Source organism: Poecilia reticulata, chromosome 4 (assembly GCF_904066995.2).
Source record: "Poecilia reticulata chromosome 4, P_reticulata-male-v2, whole genome shotgun sequence".
Taxonomy (NCBI): Eukaryota; Metazoa; Chordata; class Actinopteri; order Cyprinodontiformes; family Poeciliidae; genus Poecilia; species Poecilia reticulata.
In genome coordinates, this window is record NC_088833.1 from 20,529,998 (window position 1) to 20,554,817 (window position 24,820).

Genomic DNA, 24,820 nt, shown 5'->3' on the forward strand with positions numbered 1-24,820 from the left:
ACTGACACTGCATATATTTTACTTTAAGAAAACCAAATATACTAAAGCATCACTCTTTAATCTTTGTATGTTATGATTTAATATTATTGTTTCGAGGGACTGTGCAAGTAAGAGAGGCTGAGCCTATTGAAAATGACAGAAAAAAGGTCATGCATGCATACCAACATTAAAGCAGTCCAAAACAATATGTGCCAGTTTAAGCATAAAGCGCACATAAGAAATACCAAAACACTGAATTAACTGGTATTCACGAGGACACAACAGTGTCCACAGTGGAAAAAGACCTGAGGAGAAAACTACGCATGCCGAAAGAGAAATACAAGAGAGGGAGGGGTGTGAAGCTCTGTGTTGCTCCACTAACCTACTTACCATAATCTCTCTCTTCTCCCCATTTCATAACTGTGCCCAAGTTACATGATACACTTATCAGCTTGCCCACGCTTGCGAATCAATTATTTTCATCAGAACTCTTATCGATGGGCTTTGCTTTTGAAAGGCGGCTCTATCCCAGCAGGTTCCACTATTGTCTTTCATGTGTGTCAATACACCCACACATCAAAGGGAATGAGTGGAATCACAGCATACCTGTTGAGCCGTACTTGAAATTGAAGGCTAGATAAGCTGTGAACACATGCAGTTATACTGTTTTCGTTCTTTTAAAACTGATTCTGGATCTGGTTTCAATATAAGCATAAATCTAACCATAAATGAACCTCTAAATTAATTCATCTGCTAAAATTAGCTTGGTAATCCTGTGAAATAATTACAGCTTCTTTCAATCCCGCTACAAGTGAAGGGAAACCCGAGGACACCGTTTGAATCCTCACGTAACCTTTATGATTATTGAAGTTATTCATTAACCATGGTAAAATTAAGTTCTGTCATTTTATGCAACAAACATTCAGCTGGTTTAAAATGGCTGCTGGAGGGTTTCTTGCTACTAAAACAGAAGTTTTTTCCACTTTAAACTCACCCGCAGCACTGTGGATGTCTGGGATGAGGATATAATCGAAGTGAACATTTACCACAGTCCACTGGTGTGTATATGTAGGAAACTTTTTCATCTCAGCAAGTGGCTTTTAAAATGACTACTTTGTGGAATCTGACTTTTTTGATTTGCTTAGAGTTTTATTAAACATAATTGCATTTCTTTAAAGTAGAACTGTAGGGCTGATTAAATTTTAATTAGACTCTGTGTTTAATCATAGATTGGACTTAACTTAAAAAAATGGATTTAACTAAAGATATTTAGGTAGTTGTTACTTTTTCAGTATAATTTTGGATTGCTCTTGTTGTGTTGGTCTCGTTTTAAGTACTGAATTGAACTACATTTGAGTTAGTGTTGAGTAAGACTAATTCGAATTCAATATAACTAATAAATTAACTGACTTTATTTACATTGTAGATAAAGTCTAAGTTTAGCTGAATTATTTAATTGCTCTTTGATATCAATAAAGTATTTTTGATTTAATTTGAATTTAATTAAACTGAACTGAATTAGGCGGGGACTGAACATAGTTGGTCTGAAAAGAGCTCAAACAATGAAGTGAAGTAAAAAAAACAAATTTTCTCCTTCCTCATGTCCAATTTTTCTACGCTATATTGTTTAAATTGTGTGCATTAAATGAAATTCTAGGTAAATAATTGTTTCAGAACACACACAGTCAATAAAATAAAAAAGTAATTGATATTAAAACAAATAGCTGACTTGTTTTTTTTTTTGTTGTTTTGTTTTTTGTCTCTTGTCAACGAATGTAACACCCATGGAGGCCGCCATGGAGAAGTTATTTTTATTAAGTAAAGGAGTATTAAAACCTCGCTGTGTGCAACATGTAAACGATCCACCGGGAAAGAAATAGACGCTTATTATTGCAGTTAAATTCCCACGCTGGGTGGCTGCCGCTCTGAACTGACACACTGCCACACTTTCCCACGCACGCGAGAGCCTCCTTAAAGCACGTAGGGGGGGTGGCGCGCGCGTCAACTCACGGGGCACGAGGCGGGCGGACCGCGGGATGAGGATCATGTGTAGTCCACGCGCTGAAACTGGGTTAGTGCGAGCAGCGGAGCAGGAGAGAGCTTGAAGAAGAAGAGCCGCCACCGCTCGTTTTAACACATCTAGTTTTATCTCAGCTGCAAGTAGCATATAACAAACAGGCATCGTTGATTTATACGCTAGTAAGGCCAGACTGAGTTAAGAGAGGGTAAAAAAAAAAGGATTTGGCATTGTGGCAGTTTTCAGCTTATCCTGCTTGAAGTGAATAAATGCCCGTCGCTCTCTGTGCTTTCTTGCTTCTTTTCCACTTGGAGTTACATGCCCTGGAGAGTTGATTAAACTTCACCGAAGACATGAGAGGTGAGTGGCTGAGATTTTTGCTGTAAATTTGCTTCAGTTTAAGCAGAAAACCTGCCACGCCAGGTTTGTTTACAAAGCAACTTTTCAGCAGGCGCTACTTTGGAGCCCGAAGTGCGTGGACCGCGAGCTTGCTGTGAGATCAAGCAGAAATGAACAACCTATAGTAAATTATCACTCTCATTTTACAGACTTTGCTTAGCAACTTCTCCTCTTCGAGAAATATAAATTCTCAAAAGTACACTGTGTTTTATGCGTTTATCGACTAGTTATAAATTATAGCGTTAACATGTTGGTAGTTATTCTGTCACAAATTGTTGCGTTCCATAATATTTAATTTGAGTTGGTGGCAATAAATATATATGTTACAGCATTGGTCCTGCTCTTTTGTTTTTTTCAACCAGTAAGCCATTGACTCCAGTTATGTAAGACTGAGGAAAGGGAGGCGGTGAGCAGAGTGATTCATGGGCTGTCAAGGCACATTAATAATATCTGCTGGCAGGGATTGTTCAAGTTAAATAGGCTAGTCCGTTTCCAGAGACGTTTTTGTTTGCCTAATTTTAACTTTAAATTAAGAGTTTTCAAAGCCAGATTAGTTATTTGTGATTCAGGCATGAGTTTTTTCAGTTTGCTCAGCAAGTTTACTTTGGTTCGTTTAAAAAGCTAATTTCGTTTTATGTTCATAAAAGTTCACAGATGCTGGTTTTATTTATGGGATGTAGCTAAAATAATACATCAGAGTGTTTTTGTTGTCAGAATCAGCAGTTTCACTGGGAGAGGGAGAGGAGGTGCTCCATTGACCTAGTTATGTCATTGAAGATTACAGCAAGTCTTTGTGTTTATGTGTGCGTGTGTTTGCGTGTGCTTGCGAGTGTTTGTCCCCAATAGGTAAAAGCATAAATTTTAATCGTATAAGCATGTGCTGGAGAACTAATAAAATGTTCAAAATATTTTAATTCGCAAAATCCTTTATGTAAAATCAGGTATATTTGTAGTGAACACAGAAATGTCAATTAAACTAGAGATGCATTAATTAAATGCACCAAAATTAAGTACTCATACTGAAATATAATGAAGTAGACTATTAAAAACTAAGTTTAATTAACATATGCTTTATGACATGAATAATAATACTCTTAATTCCTTCCCATTCTGTAAATTACAAACTACTACCTCTCTCAAATAATCTACTTCACATTTTTCCTTTGTGCGGTTTAGTACTTAGTAAAAAGAAGGACAGTACTATCCCATAAAAGCCTGATCAGTGCATGTTTAGATAAAAATATTTTTTTGTTTTGCTCGAAATCTACAAGTTGGTTCAGTTTTGCCGTGATGTTATAGACCATCATGCACCACTGGGACAAGCAGGATATGGGCACAGCAAGCCCACATATGAAGCACAGCAGGGCTCAGTTGAGCTTCCTCTGCCAGCTAAGGTTACAACCATAACACTGCTTCTCAATTGGATTTTGTAAAATAAAATATCACATTTCTTTTCAAAAGTAAAAAAAAAAAAAAAAACACATTTTTTGGGGAAAATAGTTACCTAAAGTAAGTGGAAAGGATACTAGTTTATTAAGGCATTATTTATGTAAACTCCTGCATAAAGAGGTTAAGTAACTGTGGGCCAGTAGAGTCAAGTAGACTAAGCCAAACAACATTCTTACAGTTCATCCTTAAAGAAGCACAGTAAGCCACAGTTAGTGTGTTAGGTTTCAAGAAGGAGAGTTTTCTCTCTGCTCTCCAAGGACATCACTGTGCTGAGCTGAGCCTCACAGCCACTATCTGTTGAGAAAACAGCCTTGGGGAAGATCACAGCAAGTTACAGTATATGTCAAGGTGCCCTTTCTCTCTGACAACTGCATGCTTAGATTCTGCTGCCCCTATGTGAAGCTGAGACTCTTCACACAAGAATCTTAGGAGGTATCAATGCATTATCTGGTATTATGACTGCAGGCTGTGATTACCTAACACATTCTGTCTTTGAAAATTTGCTTAGGCTCTTCATGTCTTATTGTGGTGTCATATCTGATATTATGTATCTTTTTTTCAAAGTATGCATAAAGACAATGATACCCAAACAAACACAGAGATTTTAATTCAAGGTGACAGTAATTGGTGCAGTTGTACACACTGGTATGTGTTTCTGTGGTTTATTGCAGAACGCAAAAAAGATACATGTTGTGAACTGGATTCCCCAGTCTGGTTTTGTTTTGGTGTTGCAGAAGCTCATTTGGTTTGAACTATACACAGCATAGGCGAACGAAAGTGGTCTATTTTCTGTTCACAGTGGTGTAGGATAAAATTGTGTGTGGCTTGAGTTCTTGGCAGCATGTACGGTATATTGTTAAAGAAACAAATCAAGAAAGTAGGTTTTTATTGTGTGTGAGAAAAATTCATTGGAATCAGCTAGTGAGAAGATACATAAAAGATAAATAAAAATGTCCTTTCGGCTTGTTTTCGTTGCGTTTGATGCACATAATGCAAAGCTGTTGATTTTATCATTTAATGTTAACCACAAACACATTTCCTGCTAAATGAAGCATTCCACACAGAAATATTCAAATTGTGCATGAAAGCAGAATCGTGCAGGAGTCCACGCAAAAGCCTCTCGTTCCACTTGTGTTGTGTCTGCCAATGAAACTCCTACACCTGTTGTACATTTTTAAAGGCCCTGTGGTTACACTGCAAAAACTGAAATCTTAGTAAGATTAAATATCTTAAATTAAGGAGATTTTTCTTGTTTTCTTTCTGACAAGATAATTTTTCTCACCAAGAGGGATTTATGTAAGAATATTTTTCTTATTTTAAGTGTTTTTGTACTTAATTATCTCAGTAAGATATAAAAGCTTAATGTTAAGAAAATATTACTTATTATGAGTAAATATGTGCTAGAATCTAGAATATCAATATTTACCAATCAAACTTCAAGTCTAGAACTTATTTTATATAAGTAAAAATTTCTTATTTCAAGCACAGAAAGCGAAATCACATACTTAATTAAATGTATTCAGATAATTAAAACAGACTATGTCCAAATGGAATCCTTTGTGTTATTGTCAATGAAAAATTAAAAAAAACCCATGAACTTATATTCTTGTATAAGTTGGCAGAGTGTACAGGAAATTATAATTTAATATTTAAACGATTGACATTTAACACAACAATTTCAGAAACAATATCAGTTTATATATCAAGATAATTCTTGGCATGTTTCCATCAGCTAAGGACCTTCTTAATTTGATCTTCTTGATGCAAGATGTGGGACCTCTTACTGACATGTCATGAAATTTCTATTGATGTGTGATTTGAAATGGCTGGTATTCCACACAATGAGATTAGAATCAACAATATTGATTAGCTCAATGTCATGATAAATATTTTAACTTTTGGTTTATATTTCAAATTCTTACTTTATAAGTTACTAATATTAGTTTGAACAATATTTTATTCATCATGTTTGTAACCCCTTTTATGACATCATACAATCCACATGGGAAAGCGCCCAAAATGTCAGTGAGATAGTATTAATGTTCGATACAACAGATTTTCTTTCCGATCCAATACCGAGTAAAATTTAAGGTGGTATTGGCAATACAGATCCCATACTTTGTGCAAAAGACAATTAATTTGTTTCTTAATTAAATAAAAAATAAATGTAATCCATATCTTGGCTTCATAAAAAGAACACAATGTACTCTGATGCACTCATTTTAAACTCAGAAGTACATTGAGAACAATCTCGTTTACTATAAGCTATTTTAATTCAGCAGAAATATACAAAACATATGAAAATGGAGTTGCAAACTAAAAAAAAGAAAATTAGTAAAGTAATAACCCTACTAAACACATCCTTGTTTAATTATTAAAACTACTATAAAATGACAGCTGAAATGGCTCCATGTCACTTTTTTAATAATCTGTCAACATGTCCATTTCTGAGTGAGTGAGAGTCAGCAGCACGCTGCGCTTGGGCATTACGTCCTTACACATTACATACTCACCAGGCGGAAGAAAAAGTAGTTCCCATTAACAACGTTTCATTTCGGCAAGATCTCAATAATTTAGTTACTTTCTAACTTGCTCTTGTTAATCTACATTATCTCAAATTACTAAAGTGTTGAAAGTATTGATCCTTGGATCTGACAATAGATTTTAAAGAATTAAGTTCTGGTATCGGAAGAATCGATATTTCAGTATCAATCCGCACATCACTAACGGCAACGCCAGAGATCATTTAACTGCCCTGATTAACGGTCAATTCAGTTGTAAAAGCCTAACTAAGCTTTTATCTACTGTACTTTTATAAGATTTTCTTTTGGCAAATTCTCTAATCTCGGTTGGACATGAATGAAGATGGAGGACTTTTTTACGTGTATAGACCCTACAGCTGCTGTACTGAGAGGTAAGTTTAAAGTTGTCTGTCTTTCTAAGATAAGCTAACTGAAGCTAGTTAGCATGTCGTGATATGCCAATTTTCATCCGCGGTTAAAGAGCCGCTCTTGTGAATATGAGCTTTGAACAGTTATTAACCACAATAGCTGTGGCTTAAAAATATCGACACGAGTTCTTGGTAGCTTCCGTTTTTTAACATAGCTAAGGTGGCTTCTCATTCGTAGCTTCTGATTCGGGAAATGGTTAAAGGGCAATTCCGCCTAGTATTTCACTAACTGAGGGTGTTTGATGTGCTGTAATTTAAAAACTTAAATGCAATGAGTCTAAAAGCCTAGGTTAGATATTCCACACTGTTACCAGGATATTTTAAACACTATTTTTGATTTGTGAATTTAAGTAGTCCTAGTTTGATTTAATTAAAATAACTTTCTTGCCATCTTGAATTCATGTAATATTGTAATTGAGCACATAAACTAAAATAAGACTTATTTTATTTTTCAAGTAAACCAAACTGTTGCCATGGTGAAGCCTATGCCAGACACATCTCCAATCACGTATTGCACCATCTACAAGAAACTTTGGGAATTGCAAGTGACGGCATCCTTCACATTCTTGAGGTAAGAAATTTATGATACTGATTCATCATTACACTGATTAGTCCCTAAAACGTGGTTTGTTTTGTGATTGTTTTTCTGTCTGTGCTCCAATTAGCAGATGACCCAACAACTTCAAACAAGATCACTTTTCAGCTCTGTGGTGATCCTGAAACCAACTTTCTACTGGCCATTGGAACCATGCCTGCCCTGATCTTCTGAAAGGAGGACATCATAGCTACTACACCTTTCAGCATCCGTGTGTGTGGCCACTCCTCTCTGTGCTGCTGACAGACGTCTTGAGAACGCCGTCCGTAACTGAGGCAAGACTTCCACATATAAAAGGCTATGGCTTATTGGAAGAAGTTCATTGCGGGGGAAGCTCCTATTGTTGACATCTAATCCCAAGATTTTTTTTTGCTTTGGACAATTTGGTTTGCTTGACTCTTAGTGCAGCAGATGTGTCAGATCTTCATTGTTCTGTCATTTTACAGGATTGTTTCAGAATCAGATGCCCATCCAGACTTTAAATTCTGACCAGTAGTCATGTTTTATTGTGTTTATGTGAAACTTAAACGTAATAAAGATGTTAAAAGTAATTGAACTTATGTCTTCATTTCAGCAAGCCAATAACATCTCTTGTTCCAGTATTCACAGGATCAATTTTTGGATTTTTGTCTTAGCATAAGAACCTTGAGTAAGGCTATGATAAAATATATATTTTAATCCTATGCAACAATAAAAATAAACTAGATTTGGGTATACACTGCAAAAAGTCCCCTTTCAAAAACAAGAAAAAAAAGTACAAAAATAGGGTATAATTTTCTTAAAATAAGAAAAATTATCTGCCAACAGAACAAGAAAATTTATCTTGTCAAGATTTTCCAAAACAAGAAAAAATATCTAACCAAGATAAACCTACAAATATCTTAAAATTAGTGTATTTGTACTTAAAACAAGCCAATTTTACTAATACAAATAGAATATATGAGATTTATTTTCTTAATACATAGAACATTTTTCTTAAAATAAGAAAATTTTACGCTATTTTAAGAAATTCAGTGTCAAGTAACATTTTCTTTACTTGAGATAATTTTTCTTAAAATAAGATAATATATCTTACTCGTATAAGTAAAATTGGCTTGTTTTAAGTAAAAATACACTAATTTTAAGATATTGTAGGTTTATCTTGGTAAGATATTTTTTCTTGTTTTAGAAAATCTTGACAAGATAAATTTTCTTGTTCTGTTGGCAGATAATTTTTCTTATTTTAAGAAAATTATACCCTATTTTTGTACTTTTTTTTCTTGTTTTTGAAAGGGGACTTTTTGCAGTGTAGTATGAGGACATATTGTGCTACCTGTTCTCTCTGGCTAGGAGAACAAGAGAAAACTCACTGTACACTGAAATGTGCAGAGCACCAGTCACAAAGGAGAACCTGTGCTTGCAGAACAAAAAAGAAGTGTGGACACACTAATATCTCAGGTGTGAATAACTTTTTTTTTTTTCAAAATCCTGCTGTGCTAACGGTTTCAGTGTTAGTATTTGATATATAATAGCACTTCCATAAAGGTTCCAGAAGTTCTCACAAACTTACGTTAAATAAAGATTATATCAGATAGCTGTAAAACGCTAGGTAAATAGGACATTGAACCCAGTTTGATTACCTGGAATGAGAGGACAAAGTCTCACAAGCTGAAGTTTCACAGCACAGAGGATGATAAATGCTGACACACTGAATGACTTACTGGCAGAAACATGACCTTAGTTCAGCAATTTCCCTTATTATGTTGTACTGTATATAGCCTACAGCTATTCGCTTAATTCATACAACAGTTGTGTTGCAAAATGCATGTTTATTGATACACCTGTTTCTGAGTCCTCAATTTGTTTAACTGTGTTGGAGGTGGTTTTCTGACAACCCCCTCAATCAGAAACCTTGTGTTTGTCCTTTAAAACCTGGTGGAAGATGCACATCCAAGTTGGCATCTAAGAAGAACAGATTATAGTGAAGTTTTTCTTCTGGTATAGTGAAAAGAAATAGCACATACTTTTTAAAACATAAAGAGTCTTCTACAACAAAAAATTATTTGTATTTGTATTGCGTATTAAGTTCTTTATAGCAGATGCACCATATTATGGAGGTTATGAGTTCCCCCTATCCATCCATAGGGGTCTGATTCCTTTGCGGCATGTTTTCCTCCTTCTTTTTACATATTACCAAAAACACCTAAAGTATCAATTGTGATACAAAAAAGGAAGACATTCATTAATAACGTTTTAGTTGTTTGTTCCATTTAAAAGGTCCATCAAATGCTTTTAGAAGTTCCCCATTTCTGTTATTTCTTGTATCAGGCTTTAAAGGAGTAAACAAAAATAAATTGGGTTTTCCTTTTTTTCTTGTGACAAAAGATTAACAAGGTTTTCCAGATAAGCTTTCCCCATGGATAAAGGAGCTTTTGTTCAGGTCCAAGCTGAATTGCAACACCCATATCACATTAAATGTCACACGCTTCACTGGTTTAGATATCAGTAGATGCAACAAATGCTCTGCAAACCTAATGTATTTACACCAAACAGTGAGTAATTAAGGACAGGACTATGGTGTGCAACATTTATTAGCCAGTAGAGCAGAACTGTCCAAGAAATTTCTGGGCTCATATTTCAGTGGAGTAGAAATAGATTGGCGGTAGAGCTCAAACACAGCTGAGGTTTCACGCAAATACTTGACGTGCTGCAACAAGCTGAACAGCTATGAGCTATATCCGTCCTCCTGTCAGTAACTTACTGTAGTAATGGCCATACATCTATCTCCAGATGTTCTTCGCTAGTAAAAAAAAAAAAAATCTCCTCCTCACTACTGCTACATCTCTTTGAGTAAACCGTGCATTGCTCTTTTTGCAAACAATAAAAGCATCTATTCTCTCCTTCTTTAAAGGGTGAGTCAGATTTGGTTCCACCTTAAAAGCTGCAAGAAGCCAGATTGTGTTTCTTCTCACAAGCCCGCCCCCCTCTTTGCTCAGTGGAAAGTGTGTCAGTGGAGCAATTCCTGCTTTCTGGTCCTGACTGTGCCACTCAGCTGACTGGCAGGTGAGGCTGCCAGTCTCAGGAACAAAGCTCTCGCTCGCCGGCCAATAGGAGCGCGGCAAGACGAGGGAGGGTTGTGGCACTGTTGCCAGGACAACCACCTTTGAATGAGTGTGTTCACGGAATGCACCAGATGGGAGTTATATAACAGACTGAAGAGGGTGGGTGGGGGAGAGCCACTGAGGGAGGAGGAGGGACAAAAGGGAGCAATGGAGAAAGGGATTTTTTTTTTCCATGGGCCTTTATTTATTTATATCACTCAGTTGCATTTCAGTTGCAAGGACTTCAAGCAAATGAAGATTCTTCGAGCTGGAACCGGCTCTTCAAAAGAAAGACAAGTTATGTTAGAAATGAAATGTGAACAAATATAAGCCCCCTAAGTCGGAGTTTTCAGAACAATGTCAGTCACTGACATCTTCTGCTCTCCCTCTGTCCATGACGCACATCTTTCCCCACACGGAGTGACTCATGTGATTGGGTAGTTGTATTTTATAAAAGGGCATTCATAGAAAAAGCAATTTTCTGAAGAGCTGTGAAGACCAGTTAAATCCTATTTTGTGATTTAGCGGGTTACCTAATACGCTGTGTGACCCAGCAAAGGGTTTTAGTGTTGGTTTGGCACACACTGCACTTCTGGATGTATGAGATCTTGCAAAACATGGTAGCAATCAAAGGTCCAGGCATCCACCCTGCAGCCGGTTGCTTTTTGAAGTAAAAATTCTAAAACAACCCCACAAAACTATCAATAAAAATCATAACCAATGAAAAATCAGTTCACATGACTAGGAAATGACACTATCTTTTGGTTCTTTTTATTTGATTCAGCTAACGTGTGTGTGCGTGTGCATGTGTGTGTATGTATGTGTATATATAAAAGTTCGTATACATATAAAAAGTACAGTTACAAACATAATAACACAATAATTGCTCTGTGTGGGATTTTGGAACCATTGTAGATTTTATTGGAGCGACACTATTAATAGTTTGGAGTTTTGTGTCCCACATATTGCCAGTTATTTCCGGGTTACATAAATGAAGGGCTAAATGGGGGCTTTGTTTTTGAACAATTACGTTCAGAGCTAAACTAGGTCTATGACTGAAATCGCCACTAAAACTGCATCTCATTGTTGGTGAGTGGCTTTATGTGAAACTGATGTTCATGGCAAAATAATTAATTATTTATTTATTTTAATTAAGGACTTGACCAAGTTGTCTGATGAAAAGAGTAAGAAATCTAATAAAAATTTGTTTATATGTAGAAATGCTTTTGTTGTGTGGTCATGTCTCCAAGGAGAAGATAACAGGAAGAGCAGAGAAGGTAGAGTGTGAAATGAAAACCACCAATTGGTTGTCTATCTTTAATTCATTTATTAAACTAAACGTTAAAGTATTTATAATTTCCCTATATATAGCCTGGCCTAAAATTGGTGCAACCTTTGTATTTCTTAAGATTTCAAGATCCTGACAGCAACTCATTTTAGCGTCATAAACTCAACAGGACTCCACTTGGCATCACTCTTTGTTAACCTGCGAACATGTTAGCTCGCCCTGAAGGAGGAGAGGCGGCGTGCAAAGGAGGGAGAGAGAGCGCGCGATGTGAAACTTTATAACCCCCGGCTTCGGCTAATGCAATTGACCTGCTATTCTGGGGTTGAGGAGGCCCAGCTACTGAGATAAACAACATAATGAAAAGAACAGGCTGTTCTTGAGTAAGAAGGATCAGGCTCCCATAATGAACACAACATGTATAATGTATACTTATTTGTCATGTGTGTTCATAACACTCGTCTGGTTTCTTTATGATCCTTCCGCACAGTGTCAGTTCTGTCTCATTATTAGGAGGTACATGTCAAACACTATTGCAAATGATAGATAACATTTGACCTGAAATGGATCAGATTTTTTTTTTGTTTCTGGGAAGATTCGGGTTGTTCCAAGTGCTGCTAATGCAAGGTGGTGGAGGGCTTGTTTGAATTAAAAATCAACATGGCTGTCCAAAGCAAATATTGATTCGGTGTAATCTGCCAACTTCATTTGATATGGCTGAATGGACCTATTGACAAATACTGAAGGCAGCCCTTAAAAGAAAATGTCATTTTCATCTGTAACTCAGTGTTTCAGTGTAAACCTTGTCTGTTTATGTAGTGACACATTCTGCAAAATATGTTGATTTTTATCTGTGCTTCAAGCACTTTCAAGAGACTTTAGTTGGAGCATGAAAACAAATAATTATTAATTCATTTAATTTTTAAGCAGATTTAATATTCTTCTTTTTTTTAATTTATGTAAGTATTTGTGTTCAGGAATTTTAAAAAGTAGAAAAAGTCCAACAAATATGAGCATCGAAAAGTTTCCTTAATAAAATCTCAGTTTATTACCTAACAACCTGTGTTTTTCTTATTTGTCTTCAGCTCAAATAGAAGTCATTCCCTGTAAAATCTGTGGGGATAAATCATCAGGCATCCACTATGGTGTTATCACCTGTGAAGGCTGCAAGGTGAGTTTATAAGCAATTTCATTAGGAATATTTCTGTAAAGAACAGAAGAAAAAAAAAACTCTACTTAGTCATTGCAACATTTATTTGGTACCTTATTTTGTTTTTGCAATTGTTATTTTTGCAGGGTTTCTTTCGACGCAGCCAGCAAAACAATGCTATGTACTCCTGCTCAAGACAAAGGAACTGCCTGATTGACCGGACCAACCGTAACCGTTGTCAGCACTGCAGGCTGCAGAAGTGTCTCGCTCTCGGCATGAGCCGTGACGGTGAGTTCACTCCCTCAATTTATATTTAATTAACTCAAAGTTTCCACTAGCCCCACTCTGGGTTTTATTTGTTTGTTTTTTTATCACCGTGACTGCATGCTGTCCTTTTATGGACTACTGTTTGAGTTAAGAAGTTTTATCTCTGTGCTTTCCGGCTGCAGCAGTGAAATTTGGCCGCATGTCCAAAAAGCAGCGTGACAGCCTGTACGCAGAGGTCCAGAAGCACCAGCAGTCACAGGAATGCGCTGGAGTCGGCTCCCGCGAGGAGAATGGAGACCTGGCAGAGCACGGCCGCACCTACAGAAGAGGCTCCAGCGCCACACTCAGCGACCTGGACGACATCACGACCCTGCCGGAGGGCCTACTTTTTGACCTGCCCCTCACCCCGGAGGACGCAGGCGGAGATTACTACAGCCTGGAAATGCTGGGAGGAAGCGCAGGGAGCAGCTCGTCCTCTCAGAGCTCTCCGGAGCAGACCAGCTTGGACTTTGTTGACGGCAACCACAGCATCAAACACGAGTACCAGCTGTTGCATGATTCTGGACTCTTCTCTCATGCCATCCTCAACCCTCTGCCAGACGGCTGCTCCCTGCTGGAAATAGGTCAGTAGTAACCCCATTTGTGCTGCTTACAATGTGAATACATCCTTAAAAGTAAGACTGTATATTAGAACATCTTGCAGTGGTGATAATATTGGTAAATATTGCAATGACAACATTAGGTGTGATATATGTCCACTTTCTTCTTTCCTAACTGTATCAACTCTTAAACAATAACAGAGCAACTGTTGTTTTGTACTGAAAAGGTTACGAATCTTAAAGAAGTCTCTGCGGATGAATGAATAAATGCCGTTTTCTTCCATTCAGAGCGTATAATCCAGAGTGTAGTGAAGTCCCATGTTGAGACAAGCCAGTACAGCACAGAGGAGCTGAAGAGGATGGCATGGAACATCTATAATCCAGAAGAGACTCGTTCGTACCAGACCAAAGTAAGTGTGAGACTCACTATTGTTGATCATTGTCTCCAAACAGATTAAAATAGAACCCGTATTGCACTGCATGGAATAAAAGAGTGAAATTTAGAGAAACAAAACATAAAATAAATAGATGTCTGCATTTGGGAAGATATGATTGTCAGATCTAAATCATTGGTTGTCCTTAACTTCAGGTTCGTTTTGTTTTTAACAATAGACATAAACCAAGTGTTCACCGACTGAGTAACAATCATAATTCAAATCATATCACATGTCACGTGAAATCTTTCTAGTTTCTGTTGGGCCACACGGTGAAATACCAAGTTTAATTGGTTATGCTTTTGTTCAGGCTAGTTAATTGAACATAAGCTAGACTCAAAAGTACACAATGAAACATAACCTGTTCATCAACAGCTGCTGTCCTAAAAGAAACTCTCTGCATAATTCTTTTTTTCCCCTCTTTCAGTCAGCCGAAGTGATGTGGCAACAGTGCACGGTTCACATCACCAACGCAATTCAGTATGTGGTGGAGTTTGCCAAGCGCATCTCTGGCTTCATGGACCTCTGTCAGAATGATCAGATTATTCTACTTAAAGCAGGTCAGTGCATGATGCGAGTTAACGTCCCTCCAGGCTAAAATCACACCCCGTCTTTTAGTTGCAACAACTATAGTTGTTGTCACACTAGTCTAAGAGGGGTGGACCTCCACACAGATTAACAGCTGCACATGCTTAAGAAGCTGCATAGTTTCTAATTCTCCAAAGAACATCCAGCTTTGTTTTCATCACAATTTCTTCAGTAATTATGCATAACTAGGCAAGGGCTGGGATGAGATTCACAGGGTTTGAAAATACATGTGACATGTGTGGTTTTAGCTCCTCAATTTCTCACTGCGACCTGAGCAAAGCGGGTGGCATCAACTAACTCATTCACTCTTTGGTTACCTAGCAACAACTTGTTGAGTCACAGCTCGAGGTTCAGATTTTGCCACCGGGTCTCATAACTGCAGAAAAAATTGCTCTTTATTCAAAGTTATAAAAACTTTGCATAAGTTGATGTGACTGATATGAAATGCTTATATTGTGATAAGTTTTTCAACCACATTATCCAGCTGTAATATGATCAGACTTGTCATTTTGAATATAATACATAAACTGCAAAATGTGGTAGCATATTTCAGATTTTGGTTTGACATATAACAAGACAGGAATACCAAGCTGAAGCAATAGATAAGTTGTTGGGCCATTTGGCTGCTCTCCACACACCAGTTGCAGTTATAAATAGCACCACGAAAGTAACTTTGTCCATGGGAACCTTTTGTAGGTAGCACATTTTCACTTACCCATCCTGTTGGATGGAGTTTTGTAGCTGGAAGCAAAAATGGTTTTTAAATTATGTCACTTGAAAATGCTTTGCAACTTTAAAGATAATTTGTTTAAATCACAGAAGTGTGGTTACAGTTGCCAGTAGAGAAAGAGGGGGTAAATCCTTCGCTCATATAGATATGTTCTTGGGCACAAATAAAAATAACCACAACTATTTTGGAGGCACTGCTGCTTTTAATTATGGATTTTGCTCCTTTGTCACATCCTTTGTCACATCACTTGGACTATTTTTTTTAATGATGGTGATGTTACAAACTTTCCGTGACTTTCCAGTAATGCTTAGTTTCAAAATATTAATTGTATGACAAGTTCATAGGTTTCTTCCTTGAGAGCTTGGTTTCAATGTTGTCTCCCTTCACCTCTTGTGTAAAGTAATACAACACAGAAGTTTCTTACATTTACACCAAATACTTTAGCAGACTCTACCTAATTTATAGTATTTAGCTGCCTTGACAAATTCATTGGTTCTAGTTTTATCGTTGGAAATTTAAACTGTTTTCATTTTACCGAGCAAGTCCTCGAACAACGCTGCTGCAGTGGGAGCCATTAACCGCTCAGCGTCTGTCCCTGTTTGGCCTTCACAGTGGAAACAGTCACTAAAATACAGTCAGGATAAATAAGAGTTCCAGGAAAAAATGTTTCAGGTTTCATAATAGAAATGTGCCTTAAGAGAGATGGATGTCAGTCCTTTGACTTTCACACCATAATAGCTTGTGTTTGTTGTGACCAAACATACTTTCAATGGCTGAATTTGTCTTTCTTTTTCCATGAGGAAAGTAGCATAGTTGTATTTCAACCAGCTGACTGGCAGGAAGCAGCAGTAAATAGGGAAGCTGCAGCACTTTGTTACTTTACGCTACTTACTGCCAGAGAAAGACGTAGGTCACGTCAGCACTTCCTGTAGGATTTTTTTAAAAGGTCTAGAAGCCAGCAAAACAACACAGGAAAATATTTTAGCGATTTTAAATCTGTAATTTTTATACTTGGATATCAGTAACCTGCCCACACTTACCGTAATTACACTGTTAACAATTTGAGCACATAAATCAAACAGTGAAGTCTGTCTTTTTGTTTTGAACTTTACTCTTTGAAGCACGAGATCAACTTTATTGAATACTTTGACGCCTTCCTTTATTGCTTTACATGCAAATCTATTGCTAAACATCAATTAAGTGTGCCACGCCTCAAGAAGAAACTGGAATGTGGACTGACGAGAGGTTTTTAAATGAGTTGTATTCTAGCGTCCGCCACCCAAGAACTTGTCTTTAAGCCAGCTTTGCTCTGAAAGTCAGACCCAAAAACCAATTTAATTTTCACTTTAAGCGCATTTCACAATTGGGTGTTACCGTTAAACTTCCCAAAGCAGCAGGAAACATTTTTATAACTGAAAAAATGAATTAAGGTGTGAATAAACAAATATAAACTGGTACTACTACAAAATGGCACTTCCAGAAAACGCTGAGAACTACTCAGCCATATAAGTATGTAAATTTAAATCAAAATGAAATTAAGAAGAGCACAGTATCTAGAACAGTAAACAAAAGACGTACTTTGGTGTGTTTGATTTGGCTACATGGTAAAGTTGCAGATTGCATAATGGTGCTCTCAGTTTGAACATGGAGTCATTAGGAAACCAATAGTTTTCAACTGAAAGTGATATATATTAACTGCTTAAAACCTTTTAAAAGAAACTCACTTTAAAAATGACGAGCCATTGCTTTAATGACAGTGTTATATAATTAATTACTATCACTAAACACAGAACAAAACTAACGTGAAAGCTCTATGTAGCATCCAGAGCCTGGTAAAGTCTTGTACTAAACATTTGCATCCTGTTAGTTATTTTTGCATTATCGTTTGTCTTATTATCTTTAACTGTGCTGTAGTTCTTATCCTTCAAGTGGTCTTGTAGATTAAAAAAAAAAAAGAGCGTGTTGGGCGAGCTTCTGAATGTTTTGAGGACCAATCCCCCGGTGAATTTTAATGAGACACAAAGCCCTGACTCCAAGCATTGAGGGAGCCTTTTCTAAGCCCCAGAAATGCCCTGGGACATACTTCCTCACCCAGCTTTTGCTCAATATAGCATCTGTTAGATCTGCCGTATGTGTTTATCAGGCTCTTATCATGAAAAGGGTTTTTAGTTTCTACGATCATGCCTAGAAAACAAAAGATCAACATTGTTTTAAAAACAATATGTGTTCAGAGTCAGTGTAATTTTTGAGATCTCTGAAGTGTTTTCTTTTTTCTTCATCTTTCTTTCAATAGGGTGCATGGATGTCCTTCTGATCCGAATGTGCCGAGCCTACAACCCCATCAATAATACACTGCTTTTTGATGGAAAGTTTGCGAGTGCTCAGCTTTTTAAAGCTCTTGGTGAGTCAGCGCAATGGCTTTCTTCCTCTTTCCCTTTCTTTCAGTCACATAAACATTATGAAAGGATGGGCAGGTGATCTGAGGTCATTCCCCCCCCCCCCATCTTTTTAACTGTCACAACAATTATAGTCAAACATTGTTTTGCTTCTCTTTCCTCTTTAGGCTGTGATGACCTTGTGAATGCTGTGTTTGACTTAGCAAAAACTCTGAGTCGAATACAGATGTCAGAGGACGAGATGGCTCTGTTCAGTGCTGCGGTCCTTCTGTCACCAGGTTAGATTACCGCACCTTATTTTACAACTTTCCTGTAAATGCTAAACCAGTGTAACTAGTAACTGACTAGTCGATTCATTCTGTCAGAATTACTGGTTGAAGGTGTGTAGTGTATTTTATGCAACATTAGGTTTACCAGCATTCTTATACACTGTCTCAACCAATTCATAAACAGGCCTACTAAAGCCCGGATTATTATGGTGCGGTTGAACTCATCATTCCTTGTTGTTTTCTACTGAGGTCCGTATCTGATTGACGTAGACGGTGTCAGTTCTTTATCACGCAAGCATTTTTAAAGCTGCAGTGACGTGGGAACTTTCTTGTGTTTATTGTGTTACATTTGTTTAGCTATTTAGCTTTTCTTCTGAAATTGGGAAAGTTTCACAGAGAAGAAAGATATTTAAACTCATATTATCAGCCAATACATGCTTTTATGTATTTTTTTTTTTGTGCACAAGAGTGTACTTTAACCTGTGCATGCAACGGACTTAGGCATCGTTTACCATGTAAATCAAGCCTCAGACTTTCAAATGACTTCATTAAATAGGGAAGTATGTTGGTGTTGTTGCAACAGAGGTGTTTTTATTTACACCCACTCTTACAAATTGGCTTGGCTAAAAAATGAAATGAATGATCGCAGTTAAGCATAATAACTATCCTTTCAGCGCCAAATATAAGTGTGAAAACATAACGTTTCATGCGGGATATCTTTATCCAAGTTTCAGTTTTACATTTTCATTTTAAAAATTGCTAAATATCAGTTCTAATAAAATAAATTAATGTTCCTTACACTGTTGTTCACTCTTAACAATAACTAATTATAAACTCTGTTCACAAAGTTTAAAACTGAATTGGTTCGTGTTCATATTTCCCCAACTATGTATTTAGAGCTAATTTCACAGTCCCATTAGGAACTAGTTGCCATTCATTACTTTATTAGTTTATAAAACAACGTTCATTTAATAAAAAAATGTAGGTCGCAACGTCATGTTCCAATGAACCTATTATATCACTGTGTGGCATTTGTAACTTGCCCTTTGCCAGCTTATTTACATCAGTGTAATTGCGTCTTGTTATCTTTGCTCATATAAGCCATATTTAAATATGGGCAAGTTTCCAGTAAAGCTGTTCTTATTTACACAGCTTCCTAGTTTAATTGTCATAAAAAAACTGACTTTTGAAATTTGTCTCTGAACACTGGCCCTTTAAATCTATGTTTTAAATTCTGACCAGCATACGTTGATTCTGTTTTTTTTTCGGCTGTCAAAATTGTCACTGAAATAATTACAACTGTTTGATAATGCTGATAGAGTCAAGAGGCAAGTAGATGCAGCTTCAGTTGTCTACCCTCTTTTGTTGTAAATGCTAACCCATACTGGACTAAAGCAGGCTTAGCAAAGTAACAACAGAACCCAGGTGCAGAAATAGTTTGGCCTAATCCAGTTGTTTTAATTGGTAGGGTAAGAGCCTCCAGTTTATATTGTTATTGTTACGTTTAAAGACAGAAATACATTATCATTTTCCTCCCACAAAGAGTGGCAGCCCTCTGTGTCCATACCGACTGAAGCTTCAAGCAGACACACATTTAAACAGAGTGAGCAGTCACCAAACTCTTACCTTTGAGTGTAAATGTTGCACCTGTTTCCTGCATAAAATAGCCAATGTTTGGCTCTCCAAAAAATGTCAACTTATTCCATTTTGTACCTGCCAAGTCGAGGTTTGTGTAATGTCACCAGCTGCACTCAATTCCGGATCACCTTGTAAAGAGAAAACACAGAATAGTACAGTTTCAAGTTCTACCTAAGTATTGGTCATCTCAATAACAGTGCTTATTTGAACATAGATTCTGGATATATGTTTTTCACAAAATAAAGCGTATCTAGATCGTTTTTGGAAACAAGACAATAGCAAATCTGTGTTCTTCTTTTTCAGACCGACCTTGGCTGACAGATGTCCAGAAGATCCATAAACTGCAGGAGAAAGTTTATGTGGGTCTGCAGCGCTGCCTGCAAAAAGAGGGCACATCAGAGGAGAAGCTAGCAAAGGTACAGAAACTTTCTTGCTATATTTGTTCAATGTTTGTATGTGTATGACTTTTTTTATTATTATTGTTGTTTTCCTACTAACTTGTATTTTGTTCCTGTACTTCCCTCCTAGATGGTGTCTAAGCTTCCCATGATGAGGTCCATTTGTAACCTCCACATAGATAAGCTGGAGTTTTTCCGTCTGGTTCACCCTGAGACGGCATACGCCTTCCCTCCTTTGTACAGGGAAGTTTTTGGGAGCGAAATCACCTTCCCGGACTCTACCGAGGGCTAGCTTAGCCTCTCAGCTAAAATGGTGTGATTAAACATAGTGACACTGCGGTGTGTTAAGAGGAAGATGAAAATGTGGTGACCGTCATACGGCAGAACCAACCAGCCCAATGACAATCCTGCACGTTACACTTTAGTGCACACTCCTCTCACCTCTGAAGTCCAAACCCTGTGGAGTAGCTTTCACCGCCTTGCAGGCCAAACCTATTAACTCAACAAAACGGGAGAAGTTGCTGGGTCGCCGGTGCACGTTACCTCCTTTGTAAAGAAGTGAAGAAACTATTGAACAGTAGCCCTCATTGCTCTTTTTTTTTCGTTGCTTTGTTTTGTTTTGTTGTTTTTTTTCACAAAATATTTTTCTATAAGTCACCTTTAACTGCTTGTTGAGTTTAATTCCTTTCTGGCGTAGTCTTTGTTACCTTCACAGCCCCTGAAAGCAATTGTTGAATGTACTCCCCCCTCCCCCTTACCATTCATGGTATACTAGAATGTACGAACCTATAGTAAAATCCTCACCCTTCATGGGAAATTAGCAGTAATGATGCCTGCTTCAGTTTAGTGCAGAAACAGTTGTTGCTTCTTTGTGTATACTTAAGTAGCACCCACACATTGCTGTTTTTTGTAACATGAACAAGCTTAAAGGGACCATGATCAAACTCTGAAGCGGGAAGGGTTTTTTAAATTTTTTTTTTATTGTAAATCATTTTCAAACCCACAAACACATTTAACCTAGAGCACAAAAAGATAGCACTTACGCTAAAATTGGATCAGTTGTTTGTACGAGCACAACTTTAGATATGATGTCAGTGAACTGTGAGTTGTTGCTTGTTTTTTATGTAATTAATGACCTCAGTCCAAATCCCTTTTCCCCTTTTCCAAATGCCACTTAGAAAGTGAGGTAACTACAGAGTTATTGTGTAAGTATTTTCAGATGTACCTTTTTTATATATAAAGTATATTTATATATAGAAACATCTAAAATGTGTAAATTAAGAGCAGAGTTTATACCAGATAGCAGTCATTTTGTTCTGCTCCCGTCGTCTGGTCCGCTGTTTTCTCGAAGAACGATTGTAGCAGAAATGAAAACAAAAAAAGAATGTGGTTAATTAGTACTTACAAGTTCTTGCTAGGATCCAAATAAACCAACCTGGCACAAGATTTTACGTGTTAGTAGTGAAACTGCCAGCTGTAAAACCTATGTTAAACCAGACAGAAAGTCTATAACCGCCCTCCTACTTTGGCTGAGCAGAGCCCTGACCACTGTGGAGAGTTGTCTGGAAGTGCCACATCTCAGTCCTCTCTTCACAAATATCCTTTTCTTTTTCTTTTTTTTTTTTTACTGACTAAAACTCCAACTGAGACTCAACCAAAATGGTCAAAAGCTGTTTAGAAATGTACGAGCTGAAAAGATAATAAACCATAAATGAAGGGACAAAGAGTTTGAGATGGCGATGTTGGACAGGAGTGTCCTTTAAGCTCCCTACGGCCTCTTTGCTTTAGGGTTTGGGCCAATTAAATGTTTTGATCAGAGATTTGAAACTTGTATTCCTTTACTACCAACTCCCTTACTACCTCACCTTCTCCAAACACTAGATGGCAAAGCACAGGGTTGACAGAGCCAGCAGCTACCCCCCTGAGTTAATACGTACAGTATGCATTCAAAGAGAGCCTCAAAAGTAGTAAAAATAATGCTGGTGAATCTGTAAAGAAACTGAATAAAACTCTTTATCTTTTTTTGTGCTAAAGACATCTCTTTGACTGCTGTTCTGTTTATTTCAGAGCACTGTATGCCTTTAGTTCCAGGAAGCCTTGGACGGACGTACACAGATCTATCTTGAGTTAGATCTCTTGAGATGCCTGCGGGCATCATGAAAACTTTTCATTTGAAGTCGACGGCTGTATTAGATTTCTGTAAAACAATAAATCTTGTTGTACCAGCAGCCCAAAGGGGCCATGAGAAATTAAATTAAATCTCTATATTTGGAGTCGTAAGACAATCACATGACAGATGTTGGATGTTGTCTATCTCAGAGTAATCTTTAAGCCGAGTCGGCTTCAGCACTGCTGGGACAGTGCTGTTGAGCGTTCGTTATTTCATGCAGCATGAAGGGAGACGTCTCCCTCGTTTCGGTACTTAAGATTGTGGCATTGTGGGATTGTGCAATAATGTCCTTCCCATTGTTCTCAGTATGTCGGGCCTCAGTTGCCGCGCATTACAGTAAATGTTTTTCTCTCGCACTCCAGCTTAATAACCTCACTGCTCCACGGATATTCTTATTCATAGCATAATGTACCAAATACTGAACTGATTACCTTTGCAGATGAGACGATCCGGTTACATGGCATTTAACAAGATTGTAACAAAGTGCACTGCTTTGTGTTTCAGGCCTGAGAATGTTAAACGTGTAGTTTGTAAAGAATTCTATATGTATATATAAAATTTTGCAGGATTTAAACAGCCCAGAGGGCGGGACCTATGATCAGCACTTTCATGTCCCTTTAGACTCACTCAGGGAGATAGCTGGGCTCTCTGTCCTACAGCGTCTGCAGTTAGTCGAGCTAGCCGGACACCTTGCACCAACAAAAAAACGACCTTTAAACCTTGATCACTGTGTACAGTACATGTTCTTGTGAATGTTTGATTACAGAAGTATCAAAGATTTTACCCCATGTCTGATATCATTATTGCAAGACTTTTTTCGTTGAAAACATAGATTAAATAGGAGATGAAAAAAAAACAAAAACAATAGTAATCTCTGAATTCTATGTTGGTTTTGTTGTGATCTTTTGTTTCTTGATTTTTATCCTCCATTGTTGTACTGTTGTTATTTTTGCATCGGTTAGTGTCCTTGTTTTTTCTCTCAGAGAGATGTAATTCTATTTTTTTTAAAGAGTTTTTAAAGATGTCTCTCGAAAGGTTTCTCATTCGTCATGATCCTCCTGTTTATAATCTTCTGACTTTATTTTAAGATTATTACTGTTGTTAAATCAAGATAGATTTTAATATGAAATAATTTATGTCATTGGTTGTGAAGCCTAAAAGGTTTTAACACAGTGAAGTGTTGTTGCACAATGGTGATACTGTATGTGGATTCAAGAATGTAATAAAAGTCTTTTTACAAGTAAAATTAAGCATTTGCTCATGTTTCTTCTTACTTTTCTTGTTATGGCTTCTATGGCTGTGCTGAATATGCAATTATTTTTTATCATTTTCTTTTACCTTGGGCATTACATATTTCTGCAAAGAACATTTTATTTTCTTCACATCGACAGCCTGGAAATACAGATTTACAAGACAGATCAAGAAAAGAGAAAAGGTTATTGTTGTGTTTGTCCATAACAGCGTTAAACTCTGACAATAACATTTTACAAGATCCTGGAAATATATGATGACAGAAAGACCTTTAACAGCTAAAACTAGAAAGCTCAAACTAGTTCTTTAAGTGTGGGAAGCTTGTGGCATTCTTAAGTTTGTTAGATGTTAAGCTTGGCAGAAACTGTAATCAGCACTAAAGTTCAGGTTTAAAGAAAATGTAGATTTGTAAATAAAAATTGTTTCAGTAGGTCTGGAAAACAATAAAGAGCATTTCCTTTAAAAAACCACAACTATCTAAAATATGTGAATATGTGAAAAGAATGAATAAATTAACAAATAGGATTCATTTCTATGCTGTACACTTTAAAGATGATTTCCAACCACAAACTTAACCCAGAAACAACACGTCTTCTCGTGGGACCTGTGATTGGGCAACGCTTGTGCAGTGGGTCCTCATAATATGTTTGGAAAATAGTCCTTACAATGTGTCAAGTACAATAACACACACACACACACACACACACACACACACACTTGCCTAATACAATTTAGAGAGACCTATTGACCTACCAGACATGTCCTTAGGTAGGAAAGGAAGCAAGAGTACCCAGAGAGAATCCACACAGAGAACATGCAAGATTAATGGAGAAAGAACTTAGGCCCAGGACCAAGACATCAGAGCAACCAACTGTTCCACTGTGCAGACAATAATAATGATAAGATGAAGGATAAGAATAATTTATGAGCATATTTGAAAAAAATATATAAATAAAATCTGAATTATTCAGATCCTGTGGTTCCTAGGTAATCAAGGTTTAAATTGTTGTATTAAATAACACAGAATGTAGCATTTACATATTAAGCTGGCTGTTTAAAATATGTAATATTAACTAATTAATAAATAAATTGATAATGAGAACAAAACTCATAATACGACTATAATTACAGCCACCAAGAGCATTGTTATTACTATTAATAGTACTAGTAGTTGTT

At 37.0% G+C, this 24,820-nt stretch overlaps 1 protein-coding gene and 1 long non-coding RNA gene across 3 annotated transcripts; both read left to right on the forward strand.

Moving 5' to 3' along the window:
* The first annotated feature begins 1,985 nt into the window (after window positions 1-1,985).
* Window positions 1,986-23,643, forward strand: rorca (RAR-related orphan receptor C a). The gene is made up of 10 exons (XM_008407079.3): window positions 1,986-2,356; window positions 12,840-12,925; window positions 13,051-13,192; window positions 13,354-13,794; window positions 14,059-14,180; window positions 14,632-14,764; window positions 17,816-17,923; window positions 18,086-18,196; window positions 20,129-20,241; window positions 20,354-23,643. The coding sequence occupies exons 1-10, from the start codon at window positions 2,350-2,352 to the stop codon at window positions 20,513-20,515; spliced, it is 1,425 nt and encodes a 474-aa protein (XP_008405301.1). The 5' UTR covers window positions 1,986-2,349; the 3' UTR covers window positions 20,516-23,643.
* On the forward strand, window positions 6,622-7,940 carry LOC145551476 (uncharacterized). Of its 2 annotated transcripts, none has more exons than XR_014087321.1 (3): window positions 6,622-6,758; window positions 7,251-7,365; window positions 7,460-7,940. It is a non-coding gene; the product is annotated as an uncharacterized LOC145551476 (long non-coding RNA). The 2 variants fall into 2 exon arrangements; XR_014087322.1 differs by having other exon boundaries at window positions 7,463-7,940.
* Window positions 23,644-24,820: the final 1,177 nt, after the last annotated feature.